Source organism: Melospiza georgiana, chromosome 18 (genome assembly GCF_028018845.1).
Source record: "Melospiza georgiana isolate bMelGeo1 chromosome 18, bMelGeo1.pri, whole genome shotgun sequence".
Classification (NCBI taxonomy): domain Eukaryota; kingdom Metazoa; phylum Chordata; class Aves; order Passeriformes; family Passerellidae; genus Melospiza; species Melospiza georgiana.
In genome coordinates this window covers 3,008,024-3,026,545 of record NC_080447.1, presented here as the reverse complement: position 1 = coordinate 3,026,545, position 18,522 = coordinate 3,008,024, and the positions used below count along the sequence as shown (strand labels likewise).

At 49.5% G+C, this 18,522-nt stretch overlaps 1 protein-coding gene across 1 annotated transcript in view; it reads right to left on the bottom strand.

Annotated features, from left to right (window-relative positions):
• SETD1B (SET domain containing 1B, histone lysine methyltransferase) overlaps positions 1-18,522 on the bottom strand; it is a 47,466-nt gene that overhangs the window by 5,150 nt on the left and 23,794 nt on the right. Inside the window, exons 7-17 of the mRNA XM_058036805.1 lie at positions 12,156-12,926; positions 9,448-9,618; positions 8,506-8,593; positions 7,494-7,711; positions 7,115-7,244; positions 5,997-6,461; positions 2,672-4,207; positions 1,223-1,389; positions 852-983; positions 631-750; positions 139-276 (exon numbers count right to left, since the gene is read on the bottom strand). Of these exons, the coding sequence (XP_057892788.1) occupies positions 139-276; positions 631-750; positions 852-983; positions 1,223-1,389; positions 2,672-4,207; positions 5,997-6,461; positions 7,115-7,244; positions 7,494-7,711; positions 8,506-8,593; positions 9,448-9,618; positions 12,156-12,926 (3,936 nt within the window). The remainder of the gene's footprint in view (positions 1-138; positions 277-630; positions 751-851; positions 984-1,222; positions 1,390-2,671; positions 4,208-5,996; positions 6,462-7,114; positions 7,245-7,493; positions 7,712-8,505; positions 8,594-9,447; positions 9,619-12,155; positions 12,927-18,522) is intronic.

Sequence of the window (18,522 nt, the reverse complement as noted above, 5' to 3'; positions counted from 1 at the left end):
GACCTGCTGTGGCTCATTAACATTTAATCACAACCCTGCGCCCCCTGCCACTTCTGAGCACCCCAGTCAGGGCTGGCAGGACCTCCCCAGGCTTGTCAGCATGCCAGGGAACAAGGACAGGCCAGAAGAGATACTCACATTGCAGCTGTGATTGATGAACCTGGCAAAGTTCCCACACTTGGTGGCATCGATGATGGTGTCGTGGTCGACTCTGAACATGTAACTGCTGCCGATGCCCTCGTCCTCGTATCGCTTCTCACGCATGTCAGCAATGACCTGCAGAAAGCCAGGCAGGCTCAGGACACCTGTGAGCAGCCACCTCACCTCCACAAGGCTCCCCTGGGCTCTGCTTGTGCCAGGCAATGGGGCTCTGTAAGATCCCCACTACCCCAAGAGAGCACACACCCAACTGGAAACACAGAAGTTCAGGATGGGCTTCTTAAGGAGGCTTCTCCTGAGTGCTCCAGTTTCCATGGATTGTTGGAATTCCCACCCTTGTAGCTCCAAACCATGCCAACCTGTGCTCACCCCACAGAGCTGACACCTCCAACCCAGGACCCCAATCCTTGCTGTCATACTCAAGGATTTCACTGAGGGCTGGTTTTTGCTCAGATTTCAGCCACAGCTTACCTGCCTGATGTTCTGCCCCACGTACTCTATCACCATCTCATCAGCTGCAATGGGCTCCATAGCAAAAAGGCCCCAGTCGTGAATGTGGCTCTTGCAGAATTTTAGTTTTTTCTTCCGGAACTGCATGAAGAAAACACCCCAAAACCCAACCCTGAATTAGCCACAGCACAGACCAGGAAAGGATGTCTCTGGGTCCAGGATCTGCAGCAGGGGGTGTTTACCTTGAGCTGGTTGAACTTGAGCAGGTCACTGTCACAGCTACCAGTGAAGGAGGAGAGGAGCCTGCGCTGCTCTGATCGCCTCTCGGAACCAGCCCGGGTGGAAGCGTGAGGTTGGGCAGGGATGCTCATACCCTGAGAGGACAAATGGGGGATCAAAGCTGACCCAACACCCTGCAGGCTCCCTGTGAGCAGCCCCTTGTGCTACAACACATCACCACAGAACACCTGACATCAAACATTAACACTCCCCACACATCCCCAGGACAATCAAGGAGACAAACAGCTCCCTCTCCCTCCCTGCCAAAAGGCAGGAAGCACCTGCTGTGTGTGACAGTGTCAAACCAAACCCCACTCACAGCTGGATTCCTCACCTGGGTGTCAGCTGGAGGCTCCTCTGCAAAAGCTCGGCTATTGTTGAGGTATTTGAGTTTGTCCTTCTTATCAATTTTGTAATAGCCCTCGCTTCGCGCGCAGCCCGTGACGTGCTCCCGCATGCCGTCATCCCGCTTCTTCTTCTTGGGGGTGGAAAAGCTGGTGGGTGCCAAGAGGTTAAGGAGAAACACAGCCAGAGGTGGATATCAGACTAAACTCGCTACAGCTGCACGGAGCTAACACCTGGAGCCTGGAAAATTGGGAAGGTTTTGTGGGGTTGTAAAAAATAACATTACTACTGGAGAGCCTTGGAGAGGGGCTGCTCTCAGCAGCCTTGGGAAATCAGCTCCTTCACACACACATCACCAACCTCCAGGTTTGAAGGCACCTTCAGGGCTGTGGCTCCTGGAAGGACAGTGGAGCTGAACTGCTGCCAGCTCACCCCACAAACACAGCCATGAAAGCTACAACAATCGAGACTGACCCAAAAATGCTTGCTGTGAGGGAAAATGTATCCTTGACACCAAAACACTGAAGCAGAGGGACCATAAAAACCAGGAGGTGACAGCCTCAAAACCAGAGTGCTGAGGGCTGGCTGCAAAGCAGAGGAGCCTGCAGGTACTTTCACACTTGCCATGCAGTGTGACACACGAACTCAAGGTGATTTGGAAGTGGCTTAAAAAGTGAGTGTAATTTTGCTGTTACAATATAATCCTTATCAAGATGGAAAGAGATTTATTTTCACTATGGGTTTTGTTAGTTATCACTGACTGTTTTAGGTGGTTTGGGCTTTTTTGGTTTTGCTATCCTGTCTTGCAGGAAGCAAGGGATGAAGATATCTGAACTCACACAATCTCTAGCAACACACAAGGTGGTGGGTTTGTCTTCTTCAACACATAAACCTGGACATCTTTCCTGAAAAAAGTACTGGAGAGTTCTGAGGGTTTCAGAACAGTCTTTTAGGCTCTGCTCTGGAGAACACTACTGGTGGGTGCACACACACAGAGCCCTGATGTGCCACTTAGAAAGCTCTGATTTTATCAGTATTTCAACCTCAAAGCAACTTAAAGCTGCTAGAACCACTAACTCATTGTTTTGGGCACAGATGGTGAGATTATTTTTACAGCAAGTTTTAGCTCCAAGTGAAAGCTCTGTATGTGCAGACTAGAAATTCCACAGGAAAGCTGGAAAAAAAGTCTGGTTACATGCAGACAGAAGCTTCTCAAACCAGGAAGGAAACCTCCCCAGAAGAGGTGCCTACAGACTGTCCCTGCACTTCCAGACTGAACGTGCAGCAGGAACAGCCACCTCTGCAGTATTTTTGTATTGCAGCTTCAGAGAATGAAACAGTCTAAAACTCCCTGCTCATCCAAACAATCTCTATTCCTGTAAGGAACCACCAACTTCTCGTGCATCTCACACGTGCAGCACACCGTGAGAAAGGATATAAGGATGGAAAACCCAGAGGGTGTCATTGAGCCAGTCCATACCGTTGTCCTGCTGCAACAAGCGGTCGTAGGTGATGCACATGAACTTGATGTCCTCCTCGTCGATGCCCCCGTTCCAGATGTCGTACAGAATCGTCATCTCCTCGAACTCGGAGCGCGGCCGGAACTGCGGCTGGGGCGGGGAGTACTCGGGGGAAGGGATCACCGGCAGCTCCTCGGATTTCCTCTGCCTCCGCCACTGGCGCTTGGGCTTGGCGTGAGCCTCCTCCTCCTTGAAGTCTTCGTTCCACTGGTTCTCCAGTTCCTTGAATGGCAGCTTCTCTGCAACTGTCTCAGCTGCTATTTTCTCGTGGAAACCGTCATTCCTGAAGTCCAGGGTGACGGCTTCAGGGTCTTTCAGTCCGTAGTAGGCATCAGGATGTCCGCTCAGCAGCTCTTTGCCCACGGCACCTTCCACCAAGGCCACTGGCATGGGAGGAGGTTCTATGGTTTTGCCCGAGTACACATCCAGAGACAGGACAGAAGGTGGGGACCGCCTCGGCCGACCCGGCCTCCTTTTGGGAAGAACAGAAGGTGGTGGTGGGGGAGGAAGGATAGAAGCCCCAGGGGGTACTTCTGGGGAGAGCAAAACAGGTTTTACTTCTGCCTTGCATTCCTCGATGGGCATTCTTCCATCTCCGTGCACGCACGGCAGGGCTGCTACAGGTATTGGCTCATCAGGTGGCAAAGCCATGTCCATGTGGAAATCTGCTTGTGGGGGGCTGGCAAAGGGGATAGGGGAAGGAACACTGTTCATGCTGATCGTAAGGGAAGCACCAAGAGGCTCTTTAAAGGTTTTCTCTTCTAGCTCATCCTCTGACTGCTTCTTGCCAGGCAGAAGGCAAGGAATGGTAGCACCAGCCTCTGGGAAAGTAGGCGTGAAATTGAAATCTCTCCCAGGAGTCCGAGGAATGCCACTGTTAATGCCAGGGGATTGGGATGGGTAGGAAAAGGGGCTCCCTGGGACTTGAGGGGAACTGAGGGTCAAGCTGCTGCCTGTAAGGGGAGCATCACTTCCTGGCGTGGCTGGAACAGTGTCCGTGCTCTGCGACTTCGTCAAGGGGTGTGAAGACTTGGCCAAAATGTCCCGCCCGGGAGTCCTGGGAATCTCCTCCTCCACGGATGTTTTGGTCACCATTAATTGTTCAGAGAACTTTTCTGGAGGGACTAAAGGCTCTTCCTTGCCGGGAGTGGTTGGCAAGGGAAGCATGGAGGATGGCACCTTGTGGGCTGGCAGCAGGACAGTCTCAGTGTCCGGGTGGATCAGCACCTCCCGCCCCGGCGTGCGCGGCAGCCGCTCCTCCTCCTCCGCTTTGACCCGGCCTTCCAAGCTGCTCTCCTCAGACTTGCCAAAGAAGCTGCTTTTGCTGGGCAGAGGTTCCCCAAAGACTCCTCCTGGAGCAGAGATACAGAGAGACGCCTCCTCATCTTGAGATTCAGGCTTTGGACCTTCCTGTACCTCTGGCTCCAGCATGGGAGTGGGTTCGGACTCTTCCTCTGAAAGGGGAACAGAGAGGAGAATCAGCAGCTTTGCCTCCACTTGGTTACTTGCCACTTGCTAGTAAAGACATGTTGAAGATGCCACAATTAAAATACAGCTCAATTCCACTGGGAGGCTTTAAAGCTCCAGTGCTTTACATTTTGGAGGCACAGAGTGTAGAGTAATTAGACACTACCACACACTTTCCTAATGGACCATAAAAAACCCACACGATTAATTTGAGGATTAACTCCGACACAGACCAGAACGAAGGTTTCTCTGCTTTCAAAAGCCCTGACAACCTTTTGTACAGAGATTAAAGGAAGGAGTGGATTGTGGGGTGAGGACTTTGGAGGAGAGCTGCCAGAGCCCAGAGCTATCACCTTTCCTAATGTGGGAACTAAACTAACTGCAGGGCCAAGGAGCACCCTCAGCTCTCCAAGGAGGGAATGGTGAAGGGAATAGAAGAAAACTCCTGAACAACACATGAGGCAAACAGGAAGCCCTTGTAATGGATGAGGACACACTCAGATGGTATCAATGAGGCAATTTATATGCTGCTCTCCCTGCAGCAGCCTCATTTGTCTGGAGTTTATTTACCCACTTAGGGCCAGGTCCAAAAGGAATCAACGGTGAATCTTGTTCGGCAGCTCAAAATAACATTTTCAAGTGGAAGAATGAAAGGAGGTGAAAATGCCTGGAGAATTGGAAGGGAGGCATTCCCTGTTTGTGCTGAACAAACCAGGGCTGCTGGAGAAGGGTCTGAGCCTTGCCACTCCTGCATGAGCTGGGTTGCTCAAGGACAATGCTGCAGTTGGAGTTTGTTCCCACAGCTTACCTGGAAAGCTCCTTACACATGTCAAGTTGCTCAAATGCAAGTGTCTCCAAATTTATGTTCTTTCAGCACACTGACCTGTTCTAGAAAGGATTCATGCAAAACCAGCTCTTCTTTGCCCTGCCCAGTTTAACATTTTACCTCTTTGTGACTTTCAGATTTTGCAGCAGCCAAGGAGTGACACCTTGTGCAGGGATTGGATTTCCAGCTCTCCAAGTGTCAGAACACTGCCCAGTCCTCAGACACCAGAGCTGCCCAAGGCTCCACAGCAGGCCCCATTAGATGTGCCCTCCCTGTTGGCTCCAATTTTAACTTTTAGATTTTCCCCAGTTGCCAAATTACTCAAGCTTTATGCATCTCACTCCTGTTCTAGTAAAAGTTTTCCAATTTCCTTGGGTTAAGTACAACTCTGTACTGATTGAAGACAATTTCCTTCTTCCAGAAAACTACTGAGTATCACTCATTTAAAAGGAGTAGGGGACAAAACCACCCAGAAATAATATTAGGAACCATAGATAACTCTGAGACTCCACTCACCTGCCCCATGCAGCTTCCCTGTCACATCCTGCTTTGATATTAAAACCAAAAAGAGCCAGTAGTGACATTCCTGTTCTGTTTTAGCAGCCATGGCTTTTCTATCTTGAGCTTCAGCCACCACACCACCCGATCAGTCACCCTCAGACGATGACAACTGTTCAGTTCCTCTAGGACTCCAACTAAACTGACCCAGGATAAGATTCTGGATACAGTAACCACAGTATTTTTAGTAGCAGCTGGCTCATGTAAAGCTCCTTACTAGGAAGGAAAGTTCAGCACAGAGCTCTTTCCCTGTACAGATAATCCCTAGCCTAGAGCCAAGATTGGAAGAAGAAAGAGAACAAGGGAAATACAAACCCATATATATTGGATACTGGGAGAAAATTTACTTGGAAACATAATAACAAAACTCCAAAGGACATGGAAGGGCATACCTGGCCTACAGATGGGAGAGAGTGCAAGCTTTGTCTCCTGGTCTCTTTCCATAACCAAATGTTTCAGAGTTTCAGCAGCAACAGGAGCCCCCAGGACTTGGCCACACTCACTATCCCCTGCCTTGATTTCTTCACTGCCTTCATCTTTCACTGCCAAAGCTGGCTCAGCAAGTCCCAAGCCTGTGGCATCCATGTAGTCATCCACAGGATACAGGTCCAAAATAGTCTCCCTCTCATCATCAGGAAGCTCATGACAAGCAGATTCAGGCTCTGGCTCAGCAATCATGGCTTCTCTGCCTTGATCTTCAGCCACCTCTTCCTCCTCCTCTTCCTCCTCCTCTTCATCATCATCATCATCCTCCTCATCTTCATCATCCGAGTCTGAACTGGACTCGAATTCAGAGGAGTCCTCACTCTCATCAGATGATTCAGCTTCAGCCTTGGAAGACGAGGGACTTGCTACATCTGCAAGAACAAACTCCATTAGCTCTGCTTTCTGCCTTTAACAATCAGTCAGGGGCCAATATCCCTTCCCCTGTATAAGAGTGGAAACAGCAGCACCAGCAGCAGGTGGGTTTGAAGGAGTGGCCTCCCAATTCAGTTATTTTTGCAGAGATTGATAAATCCTGTACCTTACAACAATCACCATACAACAGTGAGTAGCGGTGCTGCCTGGCACCTCACACCTGGGTCTCTTGGTGTATTGTATCTTTTACTAAGATTTTCTGCAGCCTTTACACATGGCCTTAAAAAGTGGAAATTACCACCTGCCAGAGCAGGAACTGATTGCCCTTTTCAGAAATCTGGTCTCTTCTCCCCCCAGCCACTCCTGTTTCACAAAACAAGCACACATTTAGCTGGGCTTGAGACCAGTGCCCCTGGGGCTGGGTTGGGCTGAGATCAGGTAGGGACTGGAGGGCTCAAAAAGGACCCAGTGACTGAGGGATCACAGAAACCTCACAGGTATTAATTAAAAATATCTCTCTGCATTATATTGTGTAAAACTGCCCAGTGAAAGGAGGTACACAAGTAACAAAATCAGCTCACAAAGGCAGAAGGGAGACCACAGCTGACCCAAAGGTGACACTTGTGACACTGCTTCCACTGCAGCCCCTTACCCTCCTCAGAGTCCTGCTCCTCCTCCTTGTCACTTGTGTCTATGCCTGTCTCCTCCTCATCATCTTCATCCTCGTCTTCGTCATCATCTTCATCCTCATCATCTTCATCATCCTCCTCCTCCTCTTCCTCCTTTGCAAAACAGATTGCCAAAAATGAACAGCGCCTGAGCCTGTCCCTGGCTGCAGTAACCACCAGGGACTCTCAGGGAGGCTGCCAGAGAACCTGAAGAGGGAGTGACTGGCAGAGCTCTGTAAGGACAGACAGACAGACCCCACCAGGAGCACTCATCTCCCAGAAAAGGGAACTTTGGCACTTAGCATGACCAGGCCCCCTTTTAATGACAGACAGCACTGAGACTGCAGCCTCACACCAACACACCTTGCCAGGTGCTGCTTTCACCAAGCCTCCCTCTTCCTCCTGCTCCTCTTCCTTCTCTGAGGAGGACTCTTCCTCTTTCCCTGATGTCTCATCTCCCTCCTCTCCCTCGCTGTCCAGCTCCAATGGCCTCGCTGGGCGCCGCCGCAGCCCCACAGCCTCTGCGTCCTTCTTTGACAGGTCAGATGTTGTATCAGAAGCATCCCTGTCCCTCTCTGACTCTGAGGAGCAAAAGCAACAGAAATTACCATCTAATACCTCGGAAAGGACAGAAGGAGTTAACTCCATAAAGGAAACTTCTTTGGGAAGATGGAAGTCAGGAGCAATGTGCCCATGTGGTGTGAGGGTCCCCAGGCTTACAGGGACCTGCTGATGTCACAGTGAACAGTGCTGATGGCAAAATGTGGGTGGCCAAACCTGACAGGAAACACAGCATGAGTGAGGTCAGGACAGGCAACCTGAATTTAATGCTTTTATGTTTCATTTTTTGGCTTCACAACCACTTGTTAATCTGAATTGACTTCTACATGAACCCATGTGCAAAACAAAGGGTATTCAAAGCTTTGTCTCCTCTTTACTCTTCCCTGGTAATAGGAAATAATGTTAAGATATTTTCAAACAGATTTTTCTGGCAAGTAACTTTGGTTTCTTTCTCAAATCAAATGCAGAGCAAACTGTTGCATGCTTCCTCCCATCACATCCCAGGGAGCTGTGAGCACACCCCAAAGAGCCCATGAACCCATCTGAGCTCCTTCTGCTGGGGCCCAGCACAGCTAAAATAGGTTATGAGTTATTCTTAAAATGTGGATCTTAAACTTCCCACCAGTGAATTTCAGATAATTGAACCCAGAGGGGCCATGGCCCAGCTGATCTGAGCTCTGTGAGAAGCAGGTTTGGCTCAGATCCTTGACTCTGTGTTTAACTGTAAGTGAGCACACTGCTGTGAAGTTTAAAGGATTCAGCTTGGTGGGGTTTGCATCTGCTCCTGGGTTTCAAACAAATGCACTTTGCAAACCTTCATCTTCATCATCCACAGAAGTAGAAGGCCGGATTCTCTTCTGATCTCCCGCTGAGGCAGCTTCAGGTGGCTCCTTTCTTTTCACCTGAACAAAAGACACAATTAGCATTTCTGAAAGTTTAGAAACAGCAGAAATCAACTTCTTAAGCAAATTGCCACTTCTTTACTTTGCTGTGGTCACAGCAGAAACCAAGGGCCACTTCCCAGCCTCTTGATCTCTTTATTTGCTTGCAAACAGAATTTCACTCTGAATGAAACTCTACCCCTTCAATTTGCATGAAAACACCCTGGGTACCAGCATGTGCATGTCATCACCTGGTACTTTGAGGATGACAGAGAAAACTCTTGACAAATCCATGTGTCTGAGATTGTAGTAGAACAGAAAGAGAGCCTAAGCCCAGGGCATCTCAAAGAACCTCAAAGCAAGTTTTATTCTAAATAGAGACTGGAGAATTTCTCATCCCAAACCTTTTACTTGCACCTTCTGTGCATTCAAAAATCCTAATTTCAGGGAAGCTCTCTACAGCCCCCTACCCCAAACTTTAAGATACTTTTAATTTTTTATGCAAATGCTTTTCAAAATGGATACCCTGTGCTTCTGAGGAGACAGAGTTCAAGCAAACTGAGACTCAGCTGCCAAGCCATCAGAGATTGCAGCCAGAACATTAACTGTGTAAAGCACCATGAGCATACATGTATTTTATGATGATGCTGAAATGCTGTGTCCTAAAGACAGGGAGATCCTCTACAGCCAATTCACACAAGGGGAGGATGAAAAGCAAAGGGAACAGAGGCTCCTTGCTCTGGTCCTGGGGGGTCAGAAGCAACCCCAGAGTGGAGTGAACAGCCTGAGGGCTCTGGGGCACAAACCTAGCAGGTCTGTCCTCCTAAGGCTCCTGTGGGGGATGGCAGCACAAGGAAGAGAGGTTTTGTTCTCACCTTGAAGGATGGCAGGCGGATGGCGCCCCGCAGGCCGATGCCAAGGCCGATGGCCTCGTAGCCCAGCCCTTCTCCCTTGTTCCAGTTCTCCAGCAGACAAGAGGCCATTCGATCCTTTGGCTTTGGTTTTTCCTCCACTTCTCCTCCAGACTTCACTGGAGTGAGAGATGCCTGCAACAGAGAAGGCACATTTGAGAGGGGAAGTTCCCTGGGAAGGACACAAAGTCTGGAAATCATTTAAATAGTCGGGGTTTGGGAAATATCACTGTCCTGCCCAGGCATCAGTTTCTTGGAGGGCATCTGAAGGTGCCCCACACCTGAAAGGAACTAGAGCTGCATAGAATAATAAAAATAATTTGAGTGTGCTTTAGGCAAGTCAGCCCAACAATGTGTTATCCACCTTCCCTTGCTAACCCACATAACTGAAAGCAACTCTAGACCTTCCAGTTGGGAACACCTTCCTTCTGCTGAGTGCAAGGCCAAATATAGTGCACAAAAAATCACACACATCCCTGTGTTCCCTTAGCAACCAGAGCCCCAGTCCACAAAACCTGTCAGAAGGCTCCAGTCCTGGCAACACGGACATGGAAATATTTAGGTGAAACACCAAAGGGTCTACAAAATAGACACACAGCCTCAACAAATCCTTTTTCAGCAGAGCTGAGGTGTGAAGGAAGAGCAGGAATTCAGCTCTCTGCAGCTCTGGAGAGGTGGACAAGCCAGGAGAATGTCACACATGGTGGCACATGATGTTCTGCCCAAAGCAGGGGCACTGGAGGTGACACTCACCTGCATCAGCCCAGGGCACAACACCCCAAAGAGTTTCTCCTGCACACCCTACCAGAGCTCACAGGCTGAAGTGGGCTGTAATCACCAAAGAGGCAGCACAAGCTCAGCTCTCCTGCTAATTAGGGACAAGACTAATGGGAATATCAAGCAGGGAATCCAAGCAGCAGCATTCTGTGGCCAGGATGCCTGGTTACTCCTGGCACTCTGCTTAATGCATCTTACCCAGGCTTTCAAACCTAACCCACCACTAGATCTGGGAACAAAGAAAAGCTTTGCCCTAGCTCAGGCAGAAAAGGTCCATGGAATGTGCTGCCTTCCCCAGCGACCTGCTCCCTTCACAGCTTTCACCCCACACAATTTCCACCCTGCCTGACCCAGGACACCAGATTTATCCTTGAGCCTTCCCACCCTTTTCCTAGGGCATGATGCCTCTTGGAAGTCACTCAGCTGCCAGAGCTGGAATCAATCAATCAATCAATCAAACAATCAATCAGCTGCCTTTGATGGAACACAGCAGCCAGAGCACTTGGGGAACTGACCTCTAGCTGCCACCAAGGAGCCCCCCCTCACACACACAGACACCAGCAATGGGAAGGTACAGTTAAATATTCAGTTTAAGATGAATATTTGTATTTTGTTTTCTGCAAAAGCAGGCAACTTCTGCCTGAGAAGGAATCCTGTCTCACTCCAATGCCAGGGGTGCCCAGTCCTAGCAGAAAGCTCTGAAATCTATGAGGTTTTTCTGTACACAACAGTAACACATGCCCTGGGGCAGGAAGGGTTCTGGCATCTCTGTTCCTGGACAGAGAGCACACGTGGTTTCCCATGCAGCAATTTCACATTTTCAATTACACTGCTCACATCCAGCATAACCTGTGGCAAGGACTGTGGTGAGCTGCTGTGGTACAGTCAGTTTCCCTTCCCAAAATGGCTTATGAACCCCAGGTGAGGGAAGAACACCCCAAATCCAGCCATAACTTGGGATGTCAGTGAGCCTGAAGATCTGCCTCAACTTGCTTCTGCTTTTTCACCACAGATGTCTGGTTTAAAACAATTTCTTGAGTGTTTCAGTTGCTGTTTTTGCAACTCTTTGCTGGATCTGTTTCCTTCATTGCCCTGGAAACTCACGGGCCTCCTCCAAGACTGCCAGCACACGCTTGCTGGCAGGAGAAAAGCTCTGAGCATTAGTCAGGAGGAAGGGACGGGGTTTCTGCTGCACGTCACGCCAGCCAGCTCTAAGCCACAGTAAATTACACTGTCACAAAGCAGCTGTTAAGCAGCAGCATGACCAACTCCTCCAGAAAGCCAAGGAGCTCTCCCAAGCACCAGAGTTAACACACAACTGGTTTACACAAACAGGTGGTGAGGATACTGCTCTGAAAACTGACATACTTGCAGGTTGTGGTTTGTTCTGTTATTTTTACAGTAATTCACTGCAATAGTAATTTTGAGGTTTGCATTAACCTTTCTGCAGTGTTAGTTTTTTTGGGTAGTGACAAATTTACCACACATTAGATCACAGAGCTGCTTGCTGGCTGAGGTACACTTCAAATTGGGTGAGAAAAGGATCAGAGGATTCATGCAAAGCTGTTTTCTCAACTAATCCCTGGAACTCTTGGTGTATTTGGCCAATGTTCAGCTTTTGCTGCCTCGTACATGCACTGGGGAGGGGGCAGAACTGGAAATACCCACACATCTCATTGCACAAAGTGGGGAACACAAGACAGAGGCTTGGTGGTTTCAAACACTCCTCTTGCATCTGACTTCAGTTTTTTGGAGCTAAACTTCAGTTTCCTCTTGTACATGAAAATTTAGGGGTTTGGGTTTTTTAAAGTCAGCTCCAGACCCCCGCTGACTCCACACCCTGGCCACAAACACTAAGAACAGCTCTCCCCAGGACACAGCAAGTTAAAACTCACCTTTGCCAGACGTTCCTTCTTGTCCCACCAGTCATCAAACGCCCGGAACGCCACCACTTCGACCATCTTGCGATTCAGGTCCCTTTTCATGATGGCCTTGAGTTCCTTCACTATGACCAGGAGGACTCCATCCACCGTGGCCTTGTGGGGATCTTCCTTCTTGGGCTCGTAGCCCGGGGGAGGAACGGAGGGGTCGAACTTGGGCAGAGGCGGCCACTGCTGCCCGCGGGCGAGGGCGGCTCCCATGGAGAAGGGCCGGTAGGGAGGGAGGTTCACGAACTGCATGCGGCCCGCCATGAAGGGCGGGTACTGGTACGTGTTCTGCGCCTGCATCATGCGGCTCAGCATCTGCGTTTGCATCTGGAAGGACATGGGCATGCCGCCCCACTGGTTGCCCAGGACGCTGATCATGTCCACCTGCATGACCGGGAACATGCCGGGGTGGAAGGGGGGCAGCGGGGGCAGGATGTGGGGCGGGGGCACCCCGGGCGGGGCGGGCAGCGGCGGCGGGGGCACCGTGACCGCAGGGTGCGTGGGGGGCGGGGGCGGGGGCAGCGGAGGCGGCATGGGGAAGCCCGGCTGAGGAGGAGGAGGAGGAGGAAGAGGAGGGAATCCCGGTGGTGGCAGCGGGGGGATGGACGGGGCCATCACGGCCGTGTTGCTGACGGAGGAGTTCACCACAATGGTTTTGGCACATTCCGCGCTGGTGATGGGCGCAGGGTTGGTCTCGTCGTCAGAGATTTCCATGTCCTCCCCTGAGGAATGCTGACCCTGCCACAAAAGAGAGAGAAAAGGTGACGAGCACATTCTCTTTACATTAAATACCACAGCGCTGGGCTGCTTCAAACAAAAGCTAAGTTTAACACACATTTTAATTGGGAACGGAGAAAAGCGAGCGATGCTCTGAAAAGACAGGGCCCACTGTGCAGCTGGTGCCTATTGAAGCTTTTCTCTTCCGTGTCAGACCTCAGGAACCAGAGAGGTAAAAGCTTTCTAAAAGAGCATCAGCACCAACTGAACAAAACCCTCAGTCTATGGAGCAGGAGGAATTGCTCCCATGGCTGGTGAAATGCACACAATCCAAACATCCTTCACTGCGAGATACATTATCTCTTATTTGTATCTACTACTCCTAGGTACATTACACCATGAGTTTTTATTCCTTAGTTTTTCCATGCACAAATAATTATCCTGGTTTTCAATTATAATCCCTGGCTCATTTGCTGTCAATTCCTAACCTCTAATTGTGGAAACACAATACCTCCTCCACAAGGCTGCTGCTACTAAAAGTTGTCTTGACTAGACCACAGCAATTCACATGGGAAAAAGAACCCCAAATCTGGTTAAATTGCTTTTAAACATCAAAGTCATAAAAAGCTGGGATTCAAAGACATAGCTCATGTTTTTAGACAAAATGAATACTTTACTAGACACAAGAAACACAGACTTGTAAGAAAATGCTAAAACTGTGTCCTGCCTCTGCTGCCAAAGGGATGGAAACTGGATTAAAATAGAGGGTGCCAGCTTGTTCTGAAGTTTCAAAGCTGCCTGACCAGGTCCCGTACAAAAGAAAAGTCTCAGGAACTACCTCCATCCTTACATGGTCACACCTGCACTCTGTGTCCTACAGGCACTTCAGTCCTCAAGGTGTCTCCAGCACCAAGAATTCACATGCATGAGTGTCACATCCCTGATCGGAAATACAGTAACCAAATCCTGCTGGAAGACATATCCACAGGGTGACAGTTTATCTAGGAAACATGAATGGGGCTGATCTCTGACTAGAGTGATGACAGCACACAGGACAGGTCCCTGTAACCTCCAAACAAGTGTCTCACATTGCTGATGTCAGTGAAGAACCCCCCATGTTCCCCAGCCCAGGGCACAGCAGGGATGCTGCTCCCAGCCAGAGCCCTCCTGCTGCCCTGGAGCCAGGAATCTCCATCAAGTGCCTCTCTCTGGCACAATCCTGGCAAGAGTTTTGGAACCTGCTGGCTGTTATCAGCCAAATTTGACTGTAGATCTCAAAGATATTTATTGTTTGCTCCACACTTCGTGCCAGCAGGTGCCTCTTCTGTCTGCTCTCCCAACAGTCTCCCCAGTGTGAAAGGAAAGAGCAGTATCAGACACTGGAGAACCTGGAAGTTCTGGGAAGAGCTGCTGAGGAGCAGACTTTGTTGGCAGTTTTCACATTGAAGCCGCTGTGATTTGATTCTTAACCTGTGAATTTCTCACTGGCGTGTGCAAACAAAAGCAGGAGCAGCTGAGTTGACTCTGCTACAAACTGTCACTGTGTGAAACTGAGCAACCACAACTATCCAAATCACTCCAAATGTTTCCCGTTTTATCAAAGGTCATCTCTGCTACAGCAGCCACCACCAGAGAGCAGGCTGAGCACGAGGCTTGCAGCAGCAGCTGTGCAAATCCTCCAGCCCTGGCACCTCCCCTCGCCCTGGCTTCCCTGCATTCCTGCGCTGCAGCACCAGCTCAGCGCCTCCCGCAGCTCCTGGGTCACCCCCCAAAACCACTCAGAGCTTTAGTGCCCAAACTGCCCAGCAAGGAGACACCATTCACCTGGCAAACCCTGAGCAAGAGCTACTGACCCCTGGTAATGGTGATGGAGAGGGGACTTCCCTGTAGCCACGGAGTCACTTTAGTGCATCTGTGCGTGCAGGGAGGACTCTGAGGGCTGTTTGTAAACCCTAAACTGAACAGCTAAAACAGAAGTAGAGATGATAACCCATTGCACCCAAGTCCTTCAAAGGCCAGTAGTATCATGCCCTTGAGCTGCCCACATCTGGCTCACACTTGTCACCCTGCGTCCTCTCCCCAGCTGCTCTATTGCGGTCACGTCCCACGCCGAGGATGGAGGGGAATAAAAGGACATTCTGCACTTCCAACCACTGCAGCTCCAGTGAAAGGAGCAGAGGAAGAGCAAAAGGGATGGCTGTGGCAGGTGTAAACAAGATTCCTGTGAAACAGACCCTGGTTTTCAGTAAGTGAACACAAAAGGCCCTGTTTAAAAGCACTGGCTCCAATTGCAAACGCTGGATGATGCTAAAGGTTGGCTCGTGATAGAAAGCCAGGAGTGCTCAGGCTACCAAAGACAGACAAAATCAGCTCCAACTTCACATTCATCTCATCTGATGGGATATGGAGAAAAGTCACCCCATGAGGCCTCAGGGGAGACCAACACTGAGCAGTGTCAAGCCACAGATTCTCCCCAGTGCCTCCTGCAGGACCTTGCACCCTCCCAACCTCCCCCCCTGGAGCACCAGCAGCCCCCAGCCTGTCCCACCACACCAGATTTGTGCTCCTGCCCACCACCCAGAGCCCACTGCCATCCACACCAGCCTCTCATCAGCCTCAGTACCAATGACTGGAGTCCTGCCTGGTAAATGGGACTTCCCTCTTGAAGGAAACATCACATAGAAAAAGCCAGTCCTGAACTTGCAGAGAAGAGGCAGGACGAGCAGGATTCCATGCTTGAGGGCACAGAGCTTCCTTCATCCATACATGCCTTAATTTTTACTTGTTTGAAAGATTGAAATATTTTTCTTTTTTTTCCACTTCTGGTGCTCAGATGGGTCTACAGGAAGCAACAACAGATTCCCTGCTTCCTCCAATGCTGGGCTTCAACTCACCTCCACCTGCACAGTGCAGTCTGTGCTCCAGTTCTATCCCAGGCAAGATGGATAGGGAGAGAGAAGGACATTAAATGGCAGGGAGAAAAGGATCAGAAAAGGCACAGGGGGTAGGGGGAAAAGAATCACAATGTTAGGAAAGAGGTCAAACCAAAAGATCATCTACAAGGAATTCTTCTTTAAAGAAAGTTGAGAGTAACGAATATTTAAAGCGGATTACTGTAACTGTTCATATCTAAGGGGGAAAAAGGCAGGCACCAAGTGAAAGAGATCAAGGTACAGATAGAAAAAGCAAGGGGAGACATAGAAAGATCTTCTGTTATTTGAATTTCTTTTCATTCACCTGTCTGAACCTGGATTTACTATGGCTGCTACCAAATACCTCTCAGGGTAGAGCTGAAAAGCACCTGTGCTGTCCTCTCAAAGAAACTGCCTTCTAGCTGGCCTCCCTCTTTGCTCTCACAAGCAGAAAAAAGTGAGCTGATAGATGACATACATACTGCTATGAGAATGTCACAGCCATCATTGTAAAAAAAAAAAACCTGTGTCAATCAGTCCCAGAGTTCACCTGTCTGTTCCTGAGGTCATCTGCTACAATGCCACCAGAAAATCTCTCTTCAGCCCACTGAGAGAAATGCCATTTCCAGCTAAATTAATTTGTGCTGCCATCTTTACTTTGGATTAATTAAATTAAGAGTTAGCAAAACAGGTATTTAATTATACGCATGACACATTTTTCCAAGGGTTCCTTAATGATGCAAATTTGTTGGGAGAGATTCATGTCAGCGTAACTGGTTATAAATGGCCTCATTCACTGTTCACCCAAAATGTTAATTGCCACCTTTAACACCAGCAGAGTGTGCAGAGACTCTTAAGTGAAGTGAGGGAACATCCTGGGATGCCACTCCATCAGCTGGAATAGTGACAGGGCAGAGCCACTGGCTACAGGGCATTGATCCCACCTCAGAGCCATACCCAGCGTTTTGCAGGCAAATGTTAATTCCTCCAGAGATAAGAAACTACATCCCAGTATCTGCATGCAGCCCTGGCAGCTTCCAGCAGTGAGGAGCTGCTCCATCCCCTGACCCAGAGGAGCACTGACACCGTGGCAGTGATTGGGACCTCCACGTTGTTCAGTACCTTCCTTACAGGCAGAGAAACTTCCATTTCCTTCTACAAGGCCATCTGATAAAAGAATTTACTCAGAATTTCAGAACACATATTAAACACCATCAGCTTACAGCTCATTTCACTGAAACATTCTGCTGGGTACCAAGTTAAATTTGAGGTAGGGAACTGTGCCACTGAACATAGCAACTGCTCTGGCATTACCTGGCTGAGCTCTGGTGCATCAAAATAATGAAATGCAGGATCGATGGCATTCAGCACAGTACAAGGGCATTAGCCTTCATGGTTTTCAATAAAGCTAGAACTTTAAAGAAGAAGGGACTCTTGGACAAAAAAGTTTTCCTAACCTGATTAAACAGTCATCACTTGGTTTTGGATTATGTCCAAGCAAGGGCTGGAAAAAATTCACAAGTGATCATCTCACACTTCATCCTTACAAAAAAGCAGGGAAAGAAAAGCCTTCAGAGGTGAGGAGGAGAGGACAACTGACTGAAGAGGGTCACACACCAAGTCACTACCAGAGTCAAGAACAGACTCCAGGGTCCCTCTGACCTCCTACATCCCAACTCCAGCTGGCTCCCCACGCTGGGCTCACACCAGGCTCCTCACTGTCTGTGCTCTGTGTTTGACAAGGGAAACAGCCATGATCCCTGGGTGAGACCACCTCAAGTTCTCTAACACACAATTCTCTTCCCAGACTCCGTCAGCAGAGCACATTAAATAGAATGAGAGATTTCAAACCTGCCACATTTCTTAAGCCACCATCCAGAACAAAAATGAAGCCTGAGGTCACCAACCAGACACCTGCAACTCCTCCTCCAAGACCACTTCACTTAAAAACTCCTTTCAAGCTTGGCCCAGAGAATCCCACCATTCACTCTGCTAACAGACCAAATACCAAATACCTCTTGTAGCCCAAAAATTGCAAACCCAGCAAGGGCTCCAGAGAGTATTGCTTTGTTCATTTGTAATCTGCTTTTAGCTTGCAGGCTCCCTGTTCTGGGCAGAGCACACAAGGAGGAGCCCTCAATGACATGGTGACATGGCAGAGGGACTGCTGAGCACTCACACCTCGCCCTGTCAGGCGTGAACAAGGCAGACTGGGCACCTCATTTACAAGGCACACAAGTATTTTTACTTTGCTAACCATAATTACAGCCCTGCCTCGGGAAGAACATGCTCAAGGGCGGTGCTTCACTGGCACACACGCAGCACAGGAGGGCAGAGCCACTCCAGGTGGTTTGCCAGCAGTCCAGCAGCAAAAACATAGAGCAAACTGCTGCCTGCACCTTCCTGGGTGAGCTTTCCAGCCTGGCCAGGTCACTGTGCTGCCCTGAGTGCCTGTGGTGGCTCGTGGTGGCCAGCCCAGCACCTCTGCAGCCTGGACTGAAGCTGGATGAGGTTGCTGCCTCCTCCCCGTGGGTTAGTCAGGTCTTTCAACCTCCTCTGGGCAGCTGGGAGAGCTCCTGTCCTCCTGCTGCAGTCAGAGCCCACAAGGGCAACCACAGCAGCTCCTAATTGGAACAGCTTTCTGGTGTTTGCACTGTAATAAAATGCCCAGCTGGGTAATTGGCAAATGGAAATATTTACATATT